Below are 23,816 nucleotides of genomic sequence, written 5' to 3'. Positions count from 1 at the left end.
AACATTATACAATATAAAATACAAAATAAGCACACGTGATTGCTGGTATAATCTTGAAATGTATTTTCAAAATCACAAACATTAAGATTGTAATGTTTTTATTTTCATTGTAAGGGTGTTTCCCAGTGTTGTGTTGCAGCTGAAAGGGCATTAGCTGCGTAAAAGATATGCTGGATAAGTTGGCGGTTCATTCCACTGCAGTATGAAACCAAGGGCATATATAGTGGCTTAGGAGTCGTCTGATTGGTGAATCATAAATTGGATAATGCGGGACCAGCTGCAAACAAACATAACCATGTGATCCTCTCGAAATTAGTTTATAAATAAACTTCACTAAGTGCAATCCCTCTTTTTTACATACAGTCTATAAAATATTGGCAAACATATCAGTAAATCTAAATAAAAACATTGTAATTGTGGCTTATGTCTGTCTGGAGTGAAGTGATGTCATGCTGCTTTTCAGCGTGGTGGATTTATTTTTTCAAATTACAACATGCCAAGCCTTACCACCATTTGATTGCATGACAATCGTCCACTCTCATAGATTGCAGGCTTTAAATTAGAAAACAAACCCACAAAAAACATGGGCTGACACATGTGATGTCTATTTTATATGGACACAGGGTCCAAACAGTTTTTAACCACCATCAAAATGAATTGTTTTAATACCTAACATTATTCATTCATTCATTTTCTTGTCGGCTTAGTCCCTTTAATAATCCGGGGTCGCCACAGCAGAATGAACCGCCAACTTATCTAGCAAGTTTTTACGCAGCGGATGCCCTTCCAGCCGCAACCAGTCTCTGGGAAACATCCACACACACATTCACACACACATATTCATACACTACAGACAAGCCTACCCAATTCACCTGTACCTCAAGGCACGAACCAGCGACCCAGCGACCTTCTTGCTGTGAGGCGACAGCACTACCTACTGCGCCACTGCTTCGCCCTACCTAACATTGTTTCCTGTATTCTGTTATTTTAATAGGTATGAATGACTTCAGTTACCTCCACACAAACTGTTTTGAAATAACGGTTGAGCTGTCGTGCGATAAGTTTCCTCACGCCAGCGAGCTTCCCGTGGAGTGGGAGAGCAATAAAGAGTCTCTGCTGCTGTACATGGAGCAGGTAAGTCAGCTCTCCCCCCATCCTGCATTGAACATCCTCCTACAGGTCACTTCATCCATGATCATCTGCTCTCTCGCTCTGTGCTTCTGCAGGTGCACAGAGGAATAAAGGGCGTCATCAGTGACAAGGACACTAAAGCTGGCATCGCTAATGCTGTCATTAAGGTGGATGGACTGGACCACGACATTAGATCAGGTACACCTCTAAACGTCTCTCTCTCAAATAAACTGCATGTCTTGATGTTTACTTTTGTCCTCAAGAAGTACATGTTCTGTTAATTTGGAAAGTATTTAAAGGCACAATGAACTCATATGAAACAATTTGGTTTTCCTTAAAGGGACAGTTCACCCAAAAAATAAAAGTTCTGTTACTAATAACGGACCCTCATGTCATTCCAACAGTGGTAGAAAGAGTACTGAAAAATCTTGCTTAAGTTAAAGTACTATTACTTGCCTAAAAATGTAGTGCAGGTAGAGTAAGAGTGTCTGTTGTAAATATTACTCAAAGTAGGAGTAAATAGTAGCCCTTTCAAAATTACTCAAGAGTAGCTGTAGTGAGTATTACACTGTAAAAAGCTGATCCATTTACTGTGGATGTGTGTAAACGTAACATTCTGTAGTGCAACGTTTTAAGACGTTAAAATTTAAGACGTTAAAATTAGGTTAAATTTTGGTTATGAATGGCGGGTGACCAAAATTCAATGTCTAGCCAGGGTCTAAGGACAATGTTGTTTTGATGCCCAATAACAACGTCAAATGACGTTGATATTTGGTGGATTTTAGGTTGTGTTGGAAAGTGACCAAAATCCAACATCGAGCCAACATCTTAAACCAACATCATATTGACATCAAATACTGACATTTACTCATTAGGTATGGCAACCAAAATCCAACATGATAGATGTAACAGTGGTAACGTCCACACAACGTCAAGCTGTAACATCATTAGACGTTGATATTTGGTTTATTTTAGCAGGCCCAGCCCTAAGCAATTTGGCACCCTAGGCAAGATTTCAGGTGGCGGCCCGTTACATCGCAGTAAATTCGACTGTATAGTCATAAGAAACTAAATAGCTTTTTGATCGACTACTACAATCAGATAAATATGCCAATGCAATTAACATTAATGCTGAATAGATGTAATTTTTACGCATTTGCTTGAGGGAGGAATGATGGGAGTAGTTACATTACTATTACTATTTTCCATAACATCTATGTCCTTCCATAACATTAGCTGACGTCAAAACTAACAGATAGCACTATAGCTATTTATTGATTAGCAATCTGTCCAACGTTGGATGTAAAAAATATGGGAAAACAAATAGCTTCTAATGATAGAATACATAGCAAACATTAGAAAATATTGACAATAAAATAAAAGGTTTAGCCTATTAAAATCAATGGCCTATACAGAAATTAAATGAAGCTATAAAATCTACTTCACTTTTAATTGTATTTGCATATTGATTAAAGTTACAATAGTCATTTAGTGAAGAGCAGCTAGTGAATCTCTCATTGTTTTTTGCTTGAAAACAGAGGTGTTAATGTAAGAATGCACAAATCTATAATGAAGCATTCCACTACTTTAGTAACTGTTTGTGCTCATTTAAGAGAAAATTAGTTGTGTTTGAAATAAAACACGCAGGACGGAGCCAAAAAAGAAAAAGAAAAAAGAAAAAAAGCCCTTTCCCGACGGTCCCTTACCAAGACCTCCGCTCGGCGCGAGCTCTCCCAGCTGAACGTATAAAAAAGAAAAGAAAAAGACAGCTGTGAAACATAACTAGCTTTGCTTTTTTGTAGGAAACACACTTTAGATCTTTTTAGGGTAAGAGGTCTTTGAGTTATTGCCATCTATCACTGAACATGTCAGGAATACCGAAAACAAAACCAACTTAACTGCGCTCATTTCTGGCACCCCCCTGGATGTACAGCGCCCTTAGCATTGGCCTATACTGCCTATGCCACGGATTTCAGGTTGGATGTTTGACATTGACGTCTGCCTGACAGTGTGTTTAGATGTCAACTCGATTTTTATTTCCAAACAAAATGCAGTGTCCCAATAACGCTGGGGTACAACGTTGATCTGACGTCATGTCTTGTGCCTGCTGCTTGTTTAAAGCCATTTCAGTCATCATACAGTAAACATCCGTCTTCTCATCAGTGACATGCATCTAAACAGTCTCTGGGTCATTGCGTATAAAGATTTTGGACATCTTCTTAGACACCTTCGATGCTTCCAAACAGTTTGCTGCAATTATAAATCGCAAATGTCTTGAGGTAGTTCATTGTGATGCGATTTACCTTCTATGTGCGATTTGAATCTCAGGGCTGATTCTTCTTATCCCCATAGACAGGAAAAAATAAAGTAGTGACTGCAGGTTGAAGGAAAGTAGTGACGTAAAAGTATCAATACAGCACTAAAAATGTACTCAAAGGAAAGTAAACATACACATTTGTAAAGCTGCTTTGTAAATTACAATTCCTGAGAAAAATTACTCAATTACAGTAGTTTGAGCATTTGTAATTTGTTACTTTACACCACTGCGTTCAACACACCTGAGATCATTGTTCATCTTTAGATCACAAATGAGGATATTTTAGATGAAATCAGAGAGCTCCCTCATCCTCCATATGGCTCAACTGTAATCATCAAAGCTCCAAGAACGTGTTTGTGTGACAAAAAAAAGTTTTTGTTAAGTCTTCTACAATAAATAGGGTGTACATTTACTACAGGCAATAACTACTGGAAATATGTACTCCCTTTAGTAAACACACACTCTGAAGATGCGAAGACATTGGCAAACAAAGTAAACATACCTAACTGTATTTTACAGATTATTTAGTCCAGTGTTTCCCAACCCTGTTTCTGTAGGCATACGGTACATATTTAGGATGTCTCCCTTATATCTGCCACATTAACTTATAGTTTTGAAGTCACTGGCTGTTTCTCAATATGCGTTCTTCAGTGATCTTGCATCCTCGTTTTCTCATGTGAACTGCCAAAGTTCAGTTCAGTTCATCACAGAGGATGCGTTCTTGATATCGAGAATTGCTGATACAGACTGAGACCAAAACTCACTTGAGAAGTCCCAGAAGTCACTGAAGCCGTATAAAGGAGCGTCTCCTACAGGTGGTTTGTCAAGCCCACTTACCCATGAGACGCACTATCAGAATTGCACAATGTTTTCCCAGAAATGTGGAGTGTTTATAAGCAAGTGTCTGGTGCATATGAAAAGGAAAAGAGTGCGTCTTATTCAGATGGTCTAATACAGGGGTCACCAATCTCGGTCCTGGAGGGCCGGTGTCCCTGCAGGGTTTAGCTCCAGCTTGCTTCAACACACCTGGCTGAGTGTTTCAAGTATACCTAGTAAGACCTTGATTAGCTCATTCAGGTGTGTTTGATTAGGGTTGGAGCTAAAATCTGCAAGACACCGGCCCTGCATCTGCGCGGGACAAAATTTTGAATCCCGCTCTCGCCCGCACCCGCCAGGTTTTAGCCCGATCTCGACCGCTCCCGCTTACATTCAGCATTTGTTGTCCCGCTGCCCGACCTGCCCCGTTTTCTACATGCCGCGCCCGATCCCGCTAAAGAGCGCGGGGGGGTGGGGGACGAAAACCACCCAGCTATACAGTCCAGACACCCTATAACAAGCTGTCTGTATAAACACAAACACACACATAAGCACCAAACACACATAGACAAAGCTCTCTCTCTCTCTCTCTCTCATTCGCGCGTGCACTAACGCGCACTAACACACACACACACACACACACACACACACACACACACACACACACACACACACACACACACACACACACACACACACACACACACACCTCTCATTCGCGCGTGCGCGCACGCGCACACACACACACACACACACACACACACACACACACACACACACACACAAACACACACACACACAGCAACAAACAAGCTAAACACAGCATCGCACTATTTCATTTACACACATACATACGCATGCTCGCTCGGGAGTCGGGAGCGATATTGCTAGACGGCCCGCTCCCGTCCCAAATTAAACCTGTTACCGACCGCTCCCGCGCTTTATTCGGAAATTTATACCCACACTGCAGACCGCTAATATGTACTGTGCTCAGCATAAATGAGTACACTCCATTTTGAAAATGAATATTTTGATCCATTTCGCAGTTAATATGGGTAATATATATCGGTGCATTTGAGCAAAACATTTACATTTTACATTTACATTTAGTCATTTAGCAGACGCTTTTATCCAAAGCGACTTACAAATGAGGACAAGGAAGCAATTTACACAACTAAGAGCAACAATGAATAAGTACTAAAGGCAAGTTTCAGGTCTGTAAAGTCTAAGAAGGGAAGTATTAGTAGTATTAGTATTTATTTATTTATTATTATTTTTTGGGTACAGTTAGTGTGATATTCAGAGAGGCAATTGCAGATTAGGAAGTGAAGTGAAGACTAAATAGTTGAGTTTTTTGTCGTTTCTTTAAAATAGCGAGTGACTCTGCTGTCCTGATGCAGTTAGGTAGTTCATTCCACCAACTGGGCAGATTGAGCGTGAGCGTTCGCGAAAGTGATTTCTTCCCTCTTTGGGATGGAACCACGAGGCGACGTTCATTCACAGAACGCAAGTTTCTGGAGGGCACATAAATCTGCAGAAGTGAGTGCAGATAAGAAGGAGCAAGGCCAGAAGTCACTTTGTAGGCAAACATCAGAGCTTTGAATTTGATGCGAGCAGCAACTGGCAGCCAGTGCAAACGGACTAGCAGCGGAGTGACATGTGCTAAACAGATTTATTAAACAGATATATTTATTCAAATAACATTTTAGTGACAGAACATCTTTAGAAATTAAAAAAATATTACATTTAAATGTATGCAAAACAATGCAAAAAAAAAAACAAAACACAAAATTGCTTATATTTATTGCTTCTCTTGATTCTTCCTATTTTTGTAAATTTTATTACATTTTTTTCCCTAACATATAAATTTGAGCTACTAATTTTTGAACCATTATTGAAAGTTATTTGGTTAGATAAGCTCTAGATGTGGCTTCACTACTGACTAAACTAATGTATATACACAAATATAATATTGTAAAGCATCTTATGGAAAATATTAATTTAAATGAGAGACTTGTGGGGGTGTACTTATATATGCTGAGCACTGTATTCTAGATATAAACACAAGCATTAAACCAAAAGCTATCAGGGTACAAAAAATCTAAGTGTTTCTGATTTAGAAGTTTTACTTTACTGGCCTTTCTACATAATTGCCAAATTTACTTTTCATTTCTTAGTGTGAACATTTTATATTCACATTGAATTTCTATATGCACACATTTGTAGCTACACTCACACACTGTAAAAATGCTGGGTTCCACATATCATGTTGTCCCAACACAAATCAATTGATTGATTTTACAAATTGAAGTGGATTGAGCATTCAACAATTATGTTTTCTCCACAAAAACTCATATAAAGCTCATATTAAATAGCTAGATTGACCAGCACAATCTCTGAGTTTGATTGACTTTTACAGCTGTAGATGGGGATTACTGGCGCTTGCTGAACCCAGGCGACTATAAGATCACGGTGTGGGCTGAAGGATACTTCCCTCGCATCCGCCACTGCTCTGTAGGGTCTGAGCCGCAGGCCACCATCTGTGACTTCACCCTCACCAAGACATCCCAAGACCGTCTGAAGCAGATCCTGGCCAGGGGTGGGAAGTTGCCTCGGGATAACCAGGTACGAATCCGAGCCATGCGGATGCGCAAACTCCGAGCCAGCACCAAGATCCTGAACCGCCGGCGAGAACAGCAGCAGCGTCTTAACAAAGTTAACCGCAAGTGATTTATGAAACTGAGTCGGTCTGTCGCAGGTTGAGAGACATTGTGTCAATCATTGAATGTGTTTCTTTTTTATTACCGTTAATACAGAATTCTGAAGATGCCTCATATGTGAACGAGACTCTGAGTTTGTAGCTGGTTTTCTACACTCAGAATGTGATGATATTGTAATAAATTGAATTCAATATTTTACAAAAAGCTTCAGTTTCTTCGGCTGCATTTAATCAATTCTATTAAGATTTTTCAATTCAAGAGTTCACACTTAGCTGATGATTGATTATAAAGCTTGTTTGGCATGCTGTCCCCGTTTTGGCATGAGCTCGGGGCTCCCTCCCATTTGCAAGGTGTGAGGGGAGTTTGAGCTCAGGTAGATCTCGAGAACTCCCCTGCTGTAATAGCTAATGAACAGATAGGGATTGTTCTTAAGAGATAACTACTTTGGCCCCGTTTACACTAATGCATTTTAGTTTGAAAACGCATAAGTTTTGCTACGGTTACGCCATTCGTCCACACTATGCCGCAGTTTTCCAAGCGCCGAAAACGGAGCATTTTGAAAACGTTGGAGAGCCTGTTTTCATTCTGAAACGCTGCTGCTCCGTCTAAGTGTGGATGGGGAAAAACGGAGACATCTGAAAACGGAGGCGGGGCTGCTGAGGTTCGCTACCTGATTGGGGCATTTGTGTCATTGCGTATCCTTCCCTTATTCGTCAAGCACCTATCACATGACTATAACACATGGCTTTAACACTACCGAAAGACAGCAGACCAGCCTTCACTGTAAACAACAACATGGACACAGAAATGGGAGCGTTGTTTGCACTATTGTCTGTTTTAGGCGCCATTGTGCAGTTATTCATTTGTAATGTTTAGTAACTCAACCTCGTCGTCTGTCCACAAAAATGCCTCTCTTGCTTTCTTTGCCATCGCTTTTATTGTTCAACCTACGTTTGTTGACTAACAATAACCTAATGCAGAGCGAGACACATGCTTCCTGTTTATACTAGAACGTGCATGTCCAGAGTGTGCGAATGGTCACATGATATACGTTTTTGGTGGCGTAGTGTGGAAGGAGATATGTTCAGAAACGCTAGGTGAAGCGCTAATGCGGACGGGGCCTTACTAGGAGCATGTCTATGGTGCCGATTTGGATTAGTCAAATAACTTAAGTTGCATGCTTTGGGACGGTGGGAGGAAACCGGGGAACCCGGGGGAAACCCACATGAGCACAGGGAAAATGTGTAAACTCCGCACAGAAACATCAGCTGGCTGGGTAAATTTGGTGTACTGAACAATTGTTTACGTTTCATGTTAATACGTGTGCAACGCATTTACATTTTAAGAAACTTGAACATTTCTACATCAGTTTACACCAGAGACCTATGCAAATGCACATGCTTTCAAACCAAAAGTTTAACTTCTGATTGGTCAACTTAGCCATGGAGGGTGGGTACAAAAAATCCTTATAAAAACTACCAGCCTAAGACCCCAGAGAAGAACGCCTGAAACTAGAAGAAAACTACAGACCAGAGAAAGACTTGAACCCAACACTTGAACCCCAGAGGACTCCAGGGAGTAGGCAGGCACGCAGACAAAATGGGTTAATCGCACAGCTCAGACATTCCCATCTCTGATACCTTCCTTTCTTTCTTTTCTGTAAAGAGTCTAGTTTAGTCATCACGACTAGCATTTTTGCATCTTCCAAGACTTGAAACGACTGACTCCACCCCACTCCAAGCCTCACGAGGACAAAGAACAACCAGCTAGCCACATGCTTAACAGAGGGAGTTTCTTCACATCAGAAAGGAAACTCAAGTAACACTTCCAGGCTACATCTGAACTGGTGTAAACTAAATGCAACCCTAAAGAGACCATACAAGGGTTAATTTGATCATTTTTGGCTTGTTTGGTCTTACAAAATCCGAGGTGTATATTCATTACATTCACTCAAACTCTTATTTTACTTTCTTTACTCTTCTCCACACGTATGAATGTGTGTTGGTGTTTCTGTTAGTCAATAACGTGTCATTTTGTATAAAGAAAGGTGTCTGCATATTTATGAATCTAATGTCTTAACTTCGATCTTGCTACGCTGCTTAAACATAAAAAGAGTATTGTATTTTTGTTAGCAACAGCTGTAATTGAAGTCAACTGATCATTCAAACAACCGCTGCATGATTCGTTTGTTCGGATTTAAGAGTCGATTCTTTTGTAGCCGTTTAAATGAATCTTCGATTTCCTTTTAGCTAATTCGCTAATCATAAGATAACTTGAACAGCACTATTTGATGGTTTTCTATGCAGTCTAACAATATTTATGTACTGAAACAATCACGGTGCAAAAATGCTTTTCTTACTTTGCTTTGTCTCTTTTCGTCCAAATATCTAAAACAAAATTCTTAGTTCAAGCAAAGCTGCGGTCATACTGGACTTTTCTCCCCATAGACTTCCATTCATACGCACGCGAATGCGTCAGACCGGAAACGCAAGGCCATGCGACAAGTTTGGCAGGTTGCTGCGGTTCAAAGTTCAAGCTTGGTGAACTCTGACCTGCGAAATTGCATCACTTGACTGCACGAGACCAATCTAGGATCAAAACACGATCTCTTTGGACAAAAATTAAAAACATGGAGCAGTCGCTCGCTTTTTTTAATGTGTAATAATTTAGTTTATTCCTTTCCCTTTTCGCAGCGCCGCACGACAGAACTTCACATTATCAAACTCTAGTGTAACTACAGCTAAAAATATTGTGTTACTTGATTATGTCAATATTTCACATTGAGGATTTATTTTTGATTGAATCAATGCAGCTTTGGTGAGCACAGGAATCTTTTTTTAAACATAAAAATAAAATCTTACAAAATCTGACACCAAATATTTGAATATATAGTTAGGTCAATAAATATTTGGACACAATTCGATGTTAAGACAAACCTAAAGGGAAAATGCCCCAAGAACAAGCTGGAACTGAAGACAGTTGCAGTAGAGGCCTGGCAGAGCACCAACATGGATGAAACCCAGCGTCTGCTGATGTCTGTGTTCCAGACTTCAGGCTGTAATTAACTGCAAAGGATTTGCAACCGTGTTAAAAAGCGAAAGTTTGATTTATGATTATTATTCTGTCCAGTTACTTTTGGACCCTTAACAAGTGGGAGGCACATATGCAAACTGTTGCGATTCCTACATCGTTCACCTGATTTGGATGTAAACACTCTCAAATTAAAGCCGACAGTCTGCAGTTAAAGCACATCTTGTTTGCCAAGAATCTATTGTGTTGGTGTTTAGAGACAAGAATATTAGAATTGTGTCAATGTCCAAATATTTATGGACCTAACTGTATATATAAACTCTCTGATTTATGAAAATAATTAGCTCATATGCATTTTTTTATTTCTCCCAATCCTTTAAAGCAGATTCTGATGTTATTCAGCGCACTCATTATTCTAATTATCCTCAAAGTCTCATTCCTCCTTCCATTTACAGCATTTATCTTCCCCATGGCAAACAGAAGATATGAAAAAATCCTTTATTTAATATATCTGTACCACTGCATCCTTAGTAAGGTTAACGTGAATAGACTTTCCCTGTTCCACTGCTTTCACAATTGCATTTTTAAGAATGATCACTCTGAGGAGGAGGAACCATTGAAAACTGGTTCCGAAAAAGTTGAACATTCAGATTCCTGTCCTTCACCTTTAGTCCAACTGTATACAAAACACTCATGCGACATCTAAACCTGCATCTCCCCTTGAGTTCAAATCTCCAGCGATGTGCGTCGTGAGCATCGGAACATTCCAGAACTGCTGATTGTCCATGTAGAGTCCAGCATCCACTGCGTAAAAAATATCGGATCATTAACAGTTTGCATATTTTGTGATTCCTGGACGTTTTCTGTTTATTTACAGTTGTGAATTGCATTGTGGGAGATTAATCTCTGCTGTGTCGACTTCTGATGTTGAAAATTCAACTCTTATCGACATTTTAGTAGTTTGAAGTTATATATTGTAAAATAAATGATATACGTAATTAAATCTGTAAAATAACACCTGGCAGTTTGTTCTTAGGTTTTTATACCATATTTTACAACACCCATACAGACAATAGATCTTTCAAACTATTCTAATTTTCAAGTTGCTGAAAGATCAAGATCCCATAATACAATTCACAAGCAGAAATAAATGAAAACAAATAGCAAAACAGGAAAACTGTTCATTTGAGGACATTTGTTTACAGTGTATGACAAAAACTGAACATTTTAAAACTCCCAGTCCATTCAGGAGTCAATTATCATCATATCGCCTTCAATACGGTCTCTCTCACGCACACAGTGACACAGATACACACACACACACACACACACTGCTTTGACAAAACAAAGCAGACTTCAGTTAGTGTTGTTAAAGACAAACAGTCCAAACATAAAAACAAACAATCCATAAAAGTGACAAACTTCCAAAAATGAAGCTTCTGAATATGAATATGGCATCGCGAGATCTAAAATGTTTGGCAAACTGCAAAAAAACTGCCATCGACTGCTTGCGATTTCATGAAAATGATGGGCTGAAGCGTTCACTGCAGTGCTGAATGAACAGAGTGACTCATTCAACCCCTGAAAAATCTGAATGCTTCCTCTTTCCCTCCTCAAACAGTGTCGAGGACACACATCTAAAACTGACAAACATGTACAAGGTCATTCTCACACACATACTTACCACACACACACACACACACACACACACACACACACAAATAAACAAAAATAAACACTCTGTTCCTTTAAGGTAGTTTGGCTCTCCTGTTCTCCAGATTGAGCTTCTTCCATTCGCAGGACATCAGTGTGGATTTTCAAGTTTAAATTGATCTGCAAGTGTTAAAAGTGTGGCTGATACAGAGCTACGCGTCCGCTGAGGCAGCCTGAAGCGAACTGACAGTGAGTGGGGGAGAATTTGGAGGTGAGCACCACATCGCTGTGAGAGTAGATGGAGCGAACCTCCCTTAGTTGAGCCGTCCGAACGGGCATACAGTCCACTAGTTCCGCACAGTTCTCATCGAACGCCAGCAGACGCACACCGTAACCGTACGGAGAGCAGATGAGCCGGCCGTCAGGACTGAAGCACAGTTCCTTGATGTATCCGCGGCCGACGTTTGCCTCCTCGATGTAGTGTGTGAGACGCAGCGAGCAGCGTGGAGACACTGGAGGTCGAGGTGGAGCTCCTTCTTGAAACTCGTACACACACGTCCACTGGGAACACAGAGATCAGATAGTTACATGAACGCCAACATATTTTACTTTAGTCACACACGTTTATGCATTATTTTTTAAATACTTTGAAATACTCATTATTTCATAGACAAAAGGTTTTTGCACACTGATTCTTAAATGTCTTTCGTATGCGTTATTATTAAAATGTAAAATATATATATATATATATATATATATACAGGGCTTGAAATTAACTTTTTTACTTGGTAGCACCGGTGCTCCCAACTTCAAAAATTTAGGAGCAACTATCTAACTAATGCTGTGATGACATTGATATTTGTGTGCAATAATTCTAAAATGAATGTCTAATAAATATAAAATATTAATGATGAGGAAAATGACAATAATAGTAACAATGAATTACATTTGTCATTATCATGCTGCCTTGAATGTGCTTGAATGCAAGTTTTCTGCTATAAAAAGTCTGTTACTTTATGAAAAACAAATGTATAGTTTACATCAAACAAAAATTAAGCATTGCAGTAAGAAATATTTATTTTGTACTGCTGTTTATATATGCATGTCAGTTTAATAAATAATATTTCTGCTACAAAATAAACAAAAGATTATAATAAATAATTAAATTTAAGGATGAAAGCTGCAAAACAGTCATCAGTAACTAAATAAATAAATATATACATCTCAAGAAAAAATAGACAAAAGAAAATAAGTAAAGTCTCACTTCTATCACTCTTTAAAAGTTTTGGTTTCAGTTTGTGTCAATTTAAATGTTCAGTCTGAGCTGATTTTCATTTTTCTGTGTTAGTGGAACAGCAGGGCGAGTCAGCCGACCCCATTTATGAGCAGGCAGAGCAGGATTCTTGCGGTGACCACCGGCGGAATACCGCTGTTTGTTATGAGCCGCAGTTTCAGTGTAAACTTAGTAAATGCGAGCTTTTTTGGCGATGATATGTACAGTATTAGATTTGACTTTTAGCGGACATTTGCGCTGAACACGCAGTGAACGCAACGCATCGAGATTCGAGCGCTTTCTCCGAAAACGTACTCGATTGATCTCAGCTGGCGGATCAATATTCACCACGTCATGATCACTCTCATCTGCGCCTCAACTTTAGGTGGGGTTTGCAAACCTGCGTGCTTTAAGTTTTCATTCTTCAGCCGTTTGCCTTTTCCCGTGGTCATAAAAGCTCCTTCCCTGTCATCTGACAGCGGAATTCCTTGCGTGATTGATGGCTTATATAAACCAATATAGCGGCAGGGAAGAGCGATTCAGCACGTTTTTAGAAAAATTCAAAACAGGTCGCACTACAACCATTATCTGCAGTCGCACTAATGCTCCCATATATATTATGAGGTCACATAGATTAATTTTCGGGCGCATATGCGACCAAAATGGTCGCAATTTCGAGCCCTGCATATATATATATATATATATATATATATATATATATATATATATATATATATATATATATATTGGGATTTTTAGTTTCTAAAATTAAATTAAATTAAAACATATACTGTAAACCACTGTTTAGCCCAAAAACACATACATGTGATTTTGCCCAGACCTAAAGTTAAGTTTAGATCCAACTGACCTCCTGATCATCCATGTTGCTGGAGCAGCGTAAGAGCGTGGCCCAGCCTTTAGGATGCAGTTGTAAAGAGGTGATGCAGTTCCCTCGATCCCTCTCACCTGGGATCTCTGGCGTTAAAACCTCAAGACTGTTTCTGGGGGATAAACCTGAGCAAACGACAAAAATATAAACACTTAACAACCTGTAAAGGCGGTTTCAAATATAAAAACAGAAAAATATATATATCTACAGTGCATCCAGAAAGAATTCCTAGCGCTTCACTTTTACCCACACTTTGTTATGTTACAGCCTTATTCCAAATGGATTAAAATCATTTATTTCCTCAGAATTCAACACACAATACCCCATAATGACAAGGTGAAAAAGGATTTTTGGAAATTGTAGCAAATTTATTACAAATAAAAAACCTGAAAATGTACATGTACAGAATTATTCAAAGCCTTTGCTCAATACTTTGTTGATGCACTTTTGGCAGCAATTACAGCCTCAAGTCTTTTTGAATATGATGCCAAAAGCTTGGCACACCTGTCTTTGGGATTTTTGCCCATTACTCTTTGCAGTACCTCTCAAGCTCTATCACGTTGGATGGGAAACGACGGTGTACAGCCATTTTCAGATCTCTCCAGAGATGTTCAATAGGATTTAGGTTTGAGCTCTGGCCGGGCCACTCAAGGACATTCACTGAGTTGTTGTGAAGCTACTCCATTGATATTTTGGCGGTGTGCTTCGGGTCATTGTCCTGCTGGAATATGAAGCAGGTTTTCATTCAGGATGTCTCTGTAAATTGCTGCATTCATCTTTCCCTCTATCCTGACTGGTCTTCCAGTTCCTGCTGCTGAAAAACATCCCCACAGTATGATGCTGCCACCAACATGCTTCACTGTAGGGTTGGTATAAGCCTGGTGATGAGCTGTGCCTGGTTTTCTCCAAATGTAACGCCTAGCATTCACTCCAAAGAGTTCAATTTTAGTCTCATCAGATCAGAGAATTTTGTTTCTTATGGTCTGAGAGTCCTTTAGATGCCTTTTGGCAAATTCCAGGTGGAGAGTGGCTTCTGGCCACTCTGCCATACAGGCCTGATTGGTGGATTGCTGCACAGATGGTTGTCCTTCTGTAAGGTTCTCCTCTCTCCACAGAAGAACGCTGGAGCTCAGACAGAGTGACCATCGGGTTATTGATCACCTCCCTGACTGAGGCCCTTCACCCTCAGCTTAGATGATCGGTCAGCTCTAGGAAGAGTCCTGGTGATTCCAAACATCTTCCATGTATGGGTGATAGGAGGCCGCTGTGCTCATTGCAACTTTCAGAGCAGCAGAAATTTTTCTGTAACCTTCCCCAGCCTTGTGCCTCAAGACAATCCTGTCTCGGTGGTCTACAGAGAATTCCTTTGTCTTCATGCTTGGTTTGTGCTTTGACATGCACTGTCAACCCTGGGATCTTATATAGACAGGTGTATGCCTTATCAAATCATGTCCAATCACCTGAATTGACCACAGGTGAACTCTAATGAAGCTGCTGAAACATCTCAAGAATGATCAGGGGAAACAGAATGTACCTGAGCTCAATTTAGAGATTCATGGCAAAGGCTGTGAATAATTATGAGCATGTGATTTTTCAGGTTTTTATTTGTAATAAATTTGCAGAAATTTAAAAAAAATCTTGTTTTCACATTGTAATTATGGGGAATTGTGTGTAGAATGTTGAGGAAATAAATGGAATAAGGCTGTAATGAAAAAAAAAAGTGAAGCGCTGTGAATACTTTTCAGATGCACTGTATATATAGATATAAAGGAAGATAAGAGAAAGATAGAGAGCGAGAGATGGACAGAGATGGAAATAGACAGACAGATAGATATACATAATAAAGTTTTACCCTCTCTGTGTGGATGGTTTTTGTTGTCAATAGTGTGACGAGGTCCTCCTGACCTGGATCCTGCTGATGAACCTTCTGAGAGAACAAAGAAATTCATTCTTAATCAGAGATGTCCAACCCAGGGCCCGCGGGCTAAAGTTTCCCATTTTAACCTTTGATTTGGCCCACTATCCCATCTGAGAAGAGAGTGAGAATGATGGGGAGGGTTGGGGCGAACGCCTTTAACAGAGATTGTATTTTCTAATTTAACGTAACTTTAGTGTTTGTTTTACTCCAGAGCTACAAAAAACAGAAAATAAATGTTCCAATTAAATATTGGAACATTTAAATAGTAATAAATAGTATCCAATTAAAAATTAAATTTGTAAATGAATCTGATTTTTTTTTATATAATACTGTCACTTAACGGATTGACGACAATGCAGAACACATCAGCAAGCCAATCAAGGCAAAACACAGGTGTAGCTTGACTAGAGTAACTCCATTCTGTTATTAATGGGATTGAGAAATAAATTCAGTATAAAATTTAAAGTTAAATAAAAATGTAGTTAATATAAAGAAACGTTTGCTCTTTATTTTTAAATATTAAATAAATTAAGAAATCACCAATGTCGACTTTAATGTAATAAAGTTTGGTATCTTTACCTTTAGCCCACCACCCATAATAAATATTGGTTTTTGGCCCTTATATATAATATATATTTATATATATTTATAAATAAAAAAGTTTAGGCACCCCTGGTCCTAATGACCTCCAGGACTCACTACATAACCTGCTACTCCTGTCAGCTACGAACAGGAAACTGGGGCTACAATTCACACAGGCTCACCAAAATTGTACAATAGAAGATTGGAAAAACGTTTCCTGGTCTGATGAGTCTCCATTTCTGCTGCGGCATTCGGATGCTAGGGTAAGAATTTGACGTCAATAACATGAAAGCATGCATCCATTCTGCCTTGTATCCACGGTTCAGGCTGTTGGTGGTGGTGTAATGGTGTGAGATATTTTCTTGGCACACTTTGGGCCCATTAGTACTAATTGACTATCCTGTCAACGCCACAGCCTACATAAGTATTGCTGCTGACCATATCCATCTCTTTATGACCACAGTGTACCCATCTTCTGATGGCTACTTCCAGCAGGATAACGAGCCATGTCATAAAGCACGCATCTCAAACTGCTGTCTAGAACATGACAATGAGTTCACTGTACTCAAATGGCCTCCACAGTCATCAGATCTCAATCCAATAGAGCAGCTTTGGGATGTGGTGGAACGGGAGACTCACATCATGGACGTGCAGCCGACAAATCTGCACTAACTGTGTTGACCAAATATGGACCGAAATCTCTGAGGAAAATTTCCAGTACCATGTTGAATCTGTGCCACGAAGGAGTAAGGCAGTTCTGAAGGGAAAAGGGGTACTAAAGTATACCTAATAAAGTGGCCGATGGGTGTATATAATGATAAAATATAGTCATATATAGAGATTTCTAAATGATCACTTCACACTAAAGAATCAGTTGTCATGACAGAAATAAGTTCAATTAAACTATTACCTTCTGATCAAATTAATCTAGTCTTTGCGCACATATAATACTTTATAAAACTGTTGTAATACTTATCAAACCCATACTTTTAAATGGAAGTGTTTGCCGTCATCAATAATGTCAACTCTTATACACTTCATAATATCCATCAGTCTATTAACTATTATTTTAAAAAGCTGTGGAATATTTACCCTGGCCAGACATCACGTTTAACCACTACTGTATAGTTCATCTGTGTGTGTGTACCTGTGCTGAGCGGCGGTCTGCGGGCCCGGAGGATGCGGTAACTGCCAACCTCCAGGCTCTGAGTGAGGTCGAGGTCATGTAAGATGAGCAGGTAACCAGAGGAAGTGGAGATCAACATCTTACTGCAGTCTGGAGTCAGACGCATCCGCATGAGATAGCGCGTGTGGAAAAACTTCTTGTGCGGACAGCCATCTTCTGTAAACCTAAACACACAAAGCACAGTAATGACAGGGTATATACAGCATCATAGAGTGAAATTCAAGAGCTTTTTAAAAACTTTCCATACATTTTAAGACCTCATCGCCACTTTAGGATTCAACCAGTAACATTGGCAGTATTTAAACTGTGATGGTATCATATAGGAGACTGTAAGGGTCTGTATGTGTTCATGTATGTTGCATTTATTTATTCATTTTATATAATTGATCTGCAGTTATAATCAAATCATGTTCATAGAAAGGTTACAAATTAACATTTACACACAAGTGTTTATGCGTGTAAAGCATCTGTTTTGTGAGAAGTGCCTCTCATATGATATGTGAATGACCCGTGCAGCTTTAGGTTGACATTTCCTCGAGCCAGAATGAAGTTATCTGCAACTTTGTCATACACCATGCCTATCAGTACCCTTTTAGCAGTGGAGACGAGCCTGATAAAGGTGACCTGTACCAAACCATACAGTATCATTACTAGGCTTACCACAATAGACAGTGTTACCGGTTTAAAGACGCAACACTGGTGACATCATTTTTCCACCGTGACACCGTCCCCACATTTGTTTTTTTTATTAAATATTTATTTGAATTAAATGGAAAATATAATTCTAAATAATTTACTTAAGACATGAGCATGCACTCTAATTAAAATCTGAACAACTACAATGCGTCATATTTCATTTATCAAGTGAGGAGATTGAGAGGAGTCGAATTTACAGAAAGAGAATGGCGAACGATTTAGTGTCAAAACGCAATGCAAAGCGCCTGTTTGTCAATATTTTGGGTTCAAACCAAATGCAAAAAAGAGAACCTGAAAACATTAATTAAGCAATCTGCAAACTTTATTTGACAAATGTGGCAGCATCTGGAGGAAACAACTAATTTATACACGCACCTTCAACACACCTATACTTGATGTTCAACTATGGGTGGGTCGCAGGTGGATAAGATCAATAGCCATCAGTATGTAACGCATACACTCATTTTAAAATAAAGCGACCCTCATCTCACAATGTTTAATAATAAATATCGTATTTTTTATTAAAACGAGTGATTTAGCAATGCCGTGCCATTAATAAGCCAACTGCAGAGAAACAAAGCAACCATCGCGGCAACCGCAGTGAACCGAAGTTTTGCTGTTCTTTCTTGCACTTGATTATTATGCATTTAATGTAAAAAAAAAAATCAATAATGAATATGCCAACAAGTATCCTGTGTGTGTGTGTGTGTGTGTGTGTGTGTATATAAATCAATGAAGCCGCTCTTTTCAAAAACCGAAAGTTGCTTCGTCTGTCTGGCAAAATTCATTCATTTTCTTTTCGGCTTAGTCCCTTTATTATTCTGGGGTCCACACAGCGGAATGAACCGCCAACTTATCCAGCATATGTTTTACACAGCAGATACCGTTCTAGCCGCAACCCAACACTGGGAAACCCATACACACTCATTCACACACATACACTACGGACAATTTAGCTTACCAATTCACCTGTACCGCCTGTCTTTGGACTGTGGGGGAAACCAGAGCACATGGAGGAAACCCTCACAGAAATGCCAATTGACCCAGCCGAGGCTCGAACCAGCGACCTTCTTGCTATGAGGCTACAGCACTACATACTGTGCCACTGCGTCGCCTGTCTGGCAATATTTCGGCTTTTAATCGAATGTAAAGTTCATTTAGATGAGCCAATATTAAAAAAAATTGCAGTAAAGAAAATGTGACGTTTGGCCACACATCGAATCTGAGGTCTGATTTCATCTCTCTCTCTCTCGCTGTCATCCAGACATTGATACAGACGCCACACAAGTCGCAAAACTGAGGCTGGTACCAGCTGACAGGTAAAATAGCTGAAGCCTTTGCGAAATCTGTCAAAATACAGCACTGAAATTAACAGGCATAAATGTCTTTGAGCCAAAAAGTCTGTGTAGGATATCTGTAAAACACAATCGCAGCCAATGTTATGTAGAAGTTGTGTCGCCTAATAATTATATTAATTCTAATAAAATGAACACCAAAATAAACAATTCATTGCATTTTTCGTTTGATGAAAAATATACGGAAAAAAAAATCAAAGAGTGGCTAGTTTGTATTAATGTGTTTTAATATTAATAAAAATATGCTTAGCCTATTTAAGCTTAACATGCCGCCAATAGGCAAGCCATTCAAAAATATTATTTTACTGTGTACTGGATTATAATGCATATTTCACAATAAAAACTAATTGTAGCATGTCTCACTGTTATTTAAAACATGCAATTCATAAAACACCAGAGGCCTCATGTACGAAGACTTGCGTTGAAATCATACTAAAACATTTACAGCTTTGTGCGTACGCAGTAAAATATTCAGATGTATGACACAATGCGTACGCCAAATCTCACGCATACTCTCTTTGTACATCTGAATGAACGTGAAACTGAGAGCACGTGCACGAGCGCAATACCCCTTCCTGCCTCTTCCCCCGTATGAATTTGCTATTTACTCTACTTTGGCAAAACCCAACGAAAAAGCAATGGCAAAAGCAAGCAAAAAGAGAAACTTTGAACAGAATGTGAATTGGAGGTGCTGCTTTCAGAGGTAGACCGGAGACAAACTGTGATATTTGCAAGTTTGTCCTCCGGAATTAATAACAAAAGAAAACAAAAATAAAGAGTGGGAGTTTAGCTGACGCGGTTAACACAGTTGGGTGTGAACATTGCACAGAGTGGATTAAAAAAAGAAATAGTGCGATGTAAAGGTGTAAAATTTTGTAGTGTCTTTAACAGCGCGAGTGGCGTAGCTCGTTCAGCACATGGCAACATGTTATGACACGTTCGAGCATGAACTCGGTTCAAATCCAGCATCTACTAAACTCATTCTTCTTTTTTCCCCCCGCTACATATCCGATTTTGCCTACTCTTCATCACGAGGAAGACAAGTAGGAATCAGTAATAAGTGTGTGTGTAATATTTTATTTGCACATTTATTGAGTGGAAATGTTTCTTACTACGTATGCAATTTAGATCGCTTCGATTACATTGGGAAAACCGGCGATCACTGCAAGTTGCGCTTTAATGTTTGGCTGGTCAACTGCATCATATGGAAACCTTATATACCTGCTAGACATGCGGATGAACCCGTCTCATACAGCTGCCATTGCGCGGCTCAAAGACACTTTGTAGTGTGCAATTTAACACAACTGGCTCCAGGATTCACCAATTGAAATAAAACAAACACACACAAGTAATGCTCGTACATCAGGCATGAAGTTGGCGTGGACTAGCGCACATTCCCACATTCATTTCATTGGTAGTAAATTCAAACTTGAGTGTGAAACCTGGCGTACGCAAAGTTTGAGCGTACGCAGCGTTGATACATGAGGCCCCAGAGCTGTAGTCTATGCAGTGTGTAAACTTACAGGGCGGTGTTGGTCAATAGTCTTACTGCGCACCACCCTATTGAACTCCAATATCTGTGAGGGAGCTTGTGTTACCAGATAGCTAATATTAACTTGAGAGATTTTACAAATAAAAGGTATTTTTAAAAGGAACAACACGCAAATAACAAAACAAATAAAACTGGTCCTGTGGAGTTCAGCACTTAATACTGCCAGTGTACGCTGTGTAGTGTGTATAGCGCCCTTATGCAGCGCCTGTTGGCAATTCCCGCAAAACTGAAAGTGAAATTATTATACACACGCATTTATAAGCTATTTAAATGCAGGAAAAAGAGGAAACCCCCACCCCCACAGTGATACTGGTATTACCGGTGTTGTCACGTCGATTAACCGGTGGGGAAATTTCCTAATCTTCACAACTCTAATCATTACAGAGCTTTCATTTTTGGGGAACCAATGTTTTAAATTCAAGCGCTTTTCTTTGGAGGATGTCATGTAATTGATTCAAGATATATTCACATGTAAACAAACTCAAACTTGCTCCTTTAGTTACAATTTTGAGCATAAACACCGAAACGTACCTGTTGGTATCCCAGGTGATAACGTTTCCATCAAACCCTGACGTGACCAGCAGGCGAGTGTGTGTATCGTACTCGATGTTCTTGACCCAGCTGGCGTGGCCATGCAACGAGCACACCTTCGAGTTGAGTTTCCGCAAATCCCACAATGCAATGGTAGTGTCATCAGAGCAGGTCGCAAACAGCCGGTTGTCAAGAAACCTGAACACAACATCCATTACTTTATAGTCATGTCAGAAAGTGTGTGTGTTTTGTGTGAGTGTAAAAAAAATAAAAGAAGTCATGCAAATTGTGCGTTAAGCATCTTCTAGTTTTAGAAATTTTTATTAAAGGGGAACAATGCAGACTCAAAACCGAAATACTAATTGCTTCAGATATTTTTAGCACTAGAAAGTTTAGTTTTCGGTGTGCAACTTGTTTGAAATTTGTTCTTGTTCAAAACTGAAAGGGGTTTTGCTCCTCTAACCGAGGGTCCTAAAAATCTGTGACTGATTATATGGGGTGCATGTGTACCTTATGTTATTGACACAGTCCTCATGAGCCTCCACCAGTGTTTTGATATGTCTGGAGGAAACGGGGTCAAACAAAAGCACTTCTGTCTGCTCACAAGCAACCGTCAAAACTGACCTAGAAAAAAAGTAGAACATTACACAGGTGTGAGTTACCTATAATTTAAAATACATATACAGAAGTCAGAATTATTAGCCTCCTGTTTATTTTCCCCAATTTCTGTTTAACGGAGAGAAGATTTTTTCAACACATTTCTTTCATTTGTTGTATATTTTTATGTTCTCTTGTTTATATACTTTGTTTGACTTGTTCACCCAGTTACCTTTAAATGCGCGCGCGCGCACAAACAAAACACACACAGACACACACACACACACACACACCTGGCAGTTTGTTTTTCTGTGTCACTTGTGTACCTTTAAGCGTAATAAAGAACTAAATCAAGAGTGATACTCAGAAACAGGGACTCGTGACAAGGGCATCCCTGAACCCATGCTCACCCGTCCGGCGAGTACTCCAGGTTAAAGACAGCCCCGTGGGTTTGTGTGCTGAGGTTCACTGAATCCGCCGCCGGACTCATGGACGAATAAAGTCGTGTCATGGTACGGAAATGGTCCCGCGCGGGGTCCACGTACGGCCCCCTGCGGATCTTCCTCCTGCAGATCCAGGAGAACAGGGAGTCGCAGGCGCCGGAGCCCCTGCAGCCCGAACCAGAAGCCGAGCCCGTCCCGCCGTCCGCGGTCACCTCCGGCCTCGAGCTGCCCTGTGTCCCGGCACACTCGCGGGTCGCCTGCGGTGATGCAGGTCTCGTGGAGCCCCGGTCTTCATCGCTGTCCTCCTCCTCTTCCTCCTCCTCCTCTTCCTCCCGCAGGAGATCAGCGCGCGGCTCTTCGTTGTCGCTCGGATGTCCCGAGCTCATTGTTCCTCTAATGCTGCTGGAGGCTCCGTGTTGAGACTCCGCCAAATTGTCCAGCCTGCGGTGGAGGCACAGGCGCTGGACCCGTGAGCCAGGCCGTCCTGCAATGTGTGCAGAAACCGCTTAAACATCCATTAATACAAACACAACAGTACTGCGGATGTGCGCGGATACAACAGAAGACTACGTATTTCCGGTTCCTCCTCTGCATAAATTAAAGGACAACTGAGTGATATTTTCTTCTGGATTTTCTCTTTTGTAAAACAATCCAAAATAAAGCTGTTAAAAATAATTATGGTTAAATAAAACATATTAAATGATGTGAAAAAAATAATGATAATGCAGATGACTGTTCAAGGATTCAATAATAATTTCGGGTTAAAAAGTGGTTCATGTTTATTCATAAAATAAAAGTAGCCTAAATTAATAATAATAGTTTTATTTAATTACATATATTTATTACGTAGCAGATGTTGGAAGGGCGTGCTGGATAAGTTGGCGGTTCATTCCGCTGTGTCGACCCCATATTAATAAAGGGAGTAAGCCAAAAAGAAAATGAATGAATAAATGAATAAATATTACGATAGGTACTAAAAAGAATGATGTTTAACAGAGCAAGGAAATTTTCACAGTATGTCTGATAATATTTTTTTCTTCTGGAGAAAGTCTTATTTGTTTTATTTAGGCTAGAATGAAAGCAGTTTTTATTTTTTTTAAACCCATTTTAAGGTCAAAATTATTAGC

The 23,816-nt window shown here is 39.7% G+C and overlaps 2 protein-coding genes across 3 annotated transcripts in view; one reads left to right on the top strand and one right to left on the bottom strand.

Annotated features, from left to right (window-relative positions):
• cpxm1a (carboxypeptidase X (M14 family), member 1a) overlaps nt 1-7,188 on the top strand; it is a 33,321-nt gene extending 26,133 nt beyond the window's left edge. Inside the window, exons 11-13 of the mRNA XM_021480747.2 lie at nt 995-1,134; nt 1,227-1,329; nt 6,684-7,188. Coding sequence (XP_021336422.1) covers nt 995-1,134; nt 1,227-1,329; nt 6,684-6,994 — 554 coding nt within the window. The 3' untranslated portion in view covers nt 6,995-7,188. The remainder of the gene's footprint in view (nt 1-994; nt 1,135-1,226; nt 1,330-6,683) is intronic.
• A 3,310-nt stretch (nt 7,189-10,498) lies between these two features.
• Nucleotides 10,499-23,259, bottom strand: wdr32 (WD repeat domain 32). 2 transcript variants are annotated; one of them, XM_068212826.1, is made up of 7 exons: nt 22,657-23,259; nt 22,160-22,273; nt 21,650-21,847; nt 17,477-17,679; nt 15,682-15,753; nt 13,809-13,954; nt 10,499-12,228 (listed from the first exon to the last, which is right to left on the bottom strand). In XM_068212826.1, exons 1-7 carry the CDS (start codon nt 23,073-23,075, stop codon nt 11,857-11,859), a joined length of 1,524 nt encoding a protein of 507 aa, XP_068068927.1. In that variant the 5' UTR covers nt 23,076-23,259; the 3' UTR covers nt 10,499-11,856. The 2 variants fall into 2 exon arrangements, with proteins under 2 accessions (XP_068068927.1, NP_998111.2); NM_212946.1 differs by having other exon boundaries at nt 11,200-12,228; nt 15,682-15,756; nt 22,657-23,239.
• Between the last annotated feature and the right edge of the window lie 557 nt (nt 23,260-23,816).

The sequence above is a fragment of the Danio rerio genome, chromosome 13 (assembly GCF_049306965.1).
Source record: "Danio rerio strain Tuebingen ecotype United States chromosome 13, GRCz12tu, whole genome shotgun sequence".
Classification (NCBI taxonomy): Eukaryota; Metazoa; Chordata; class Actinopteri; order Cypriniformes; family Danionidae; genus Danio; species Danio rerio.
This window is presented reverse-complemented; position numbering and strand designations above follow the sequence as displayed.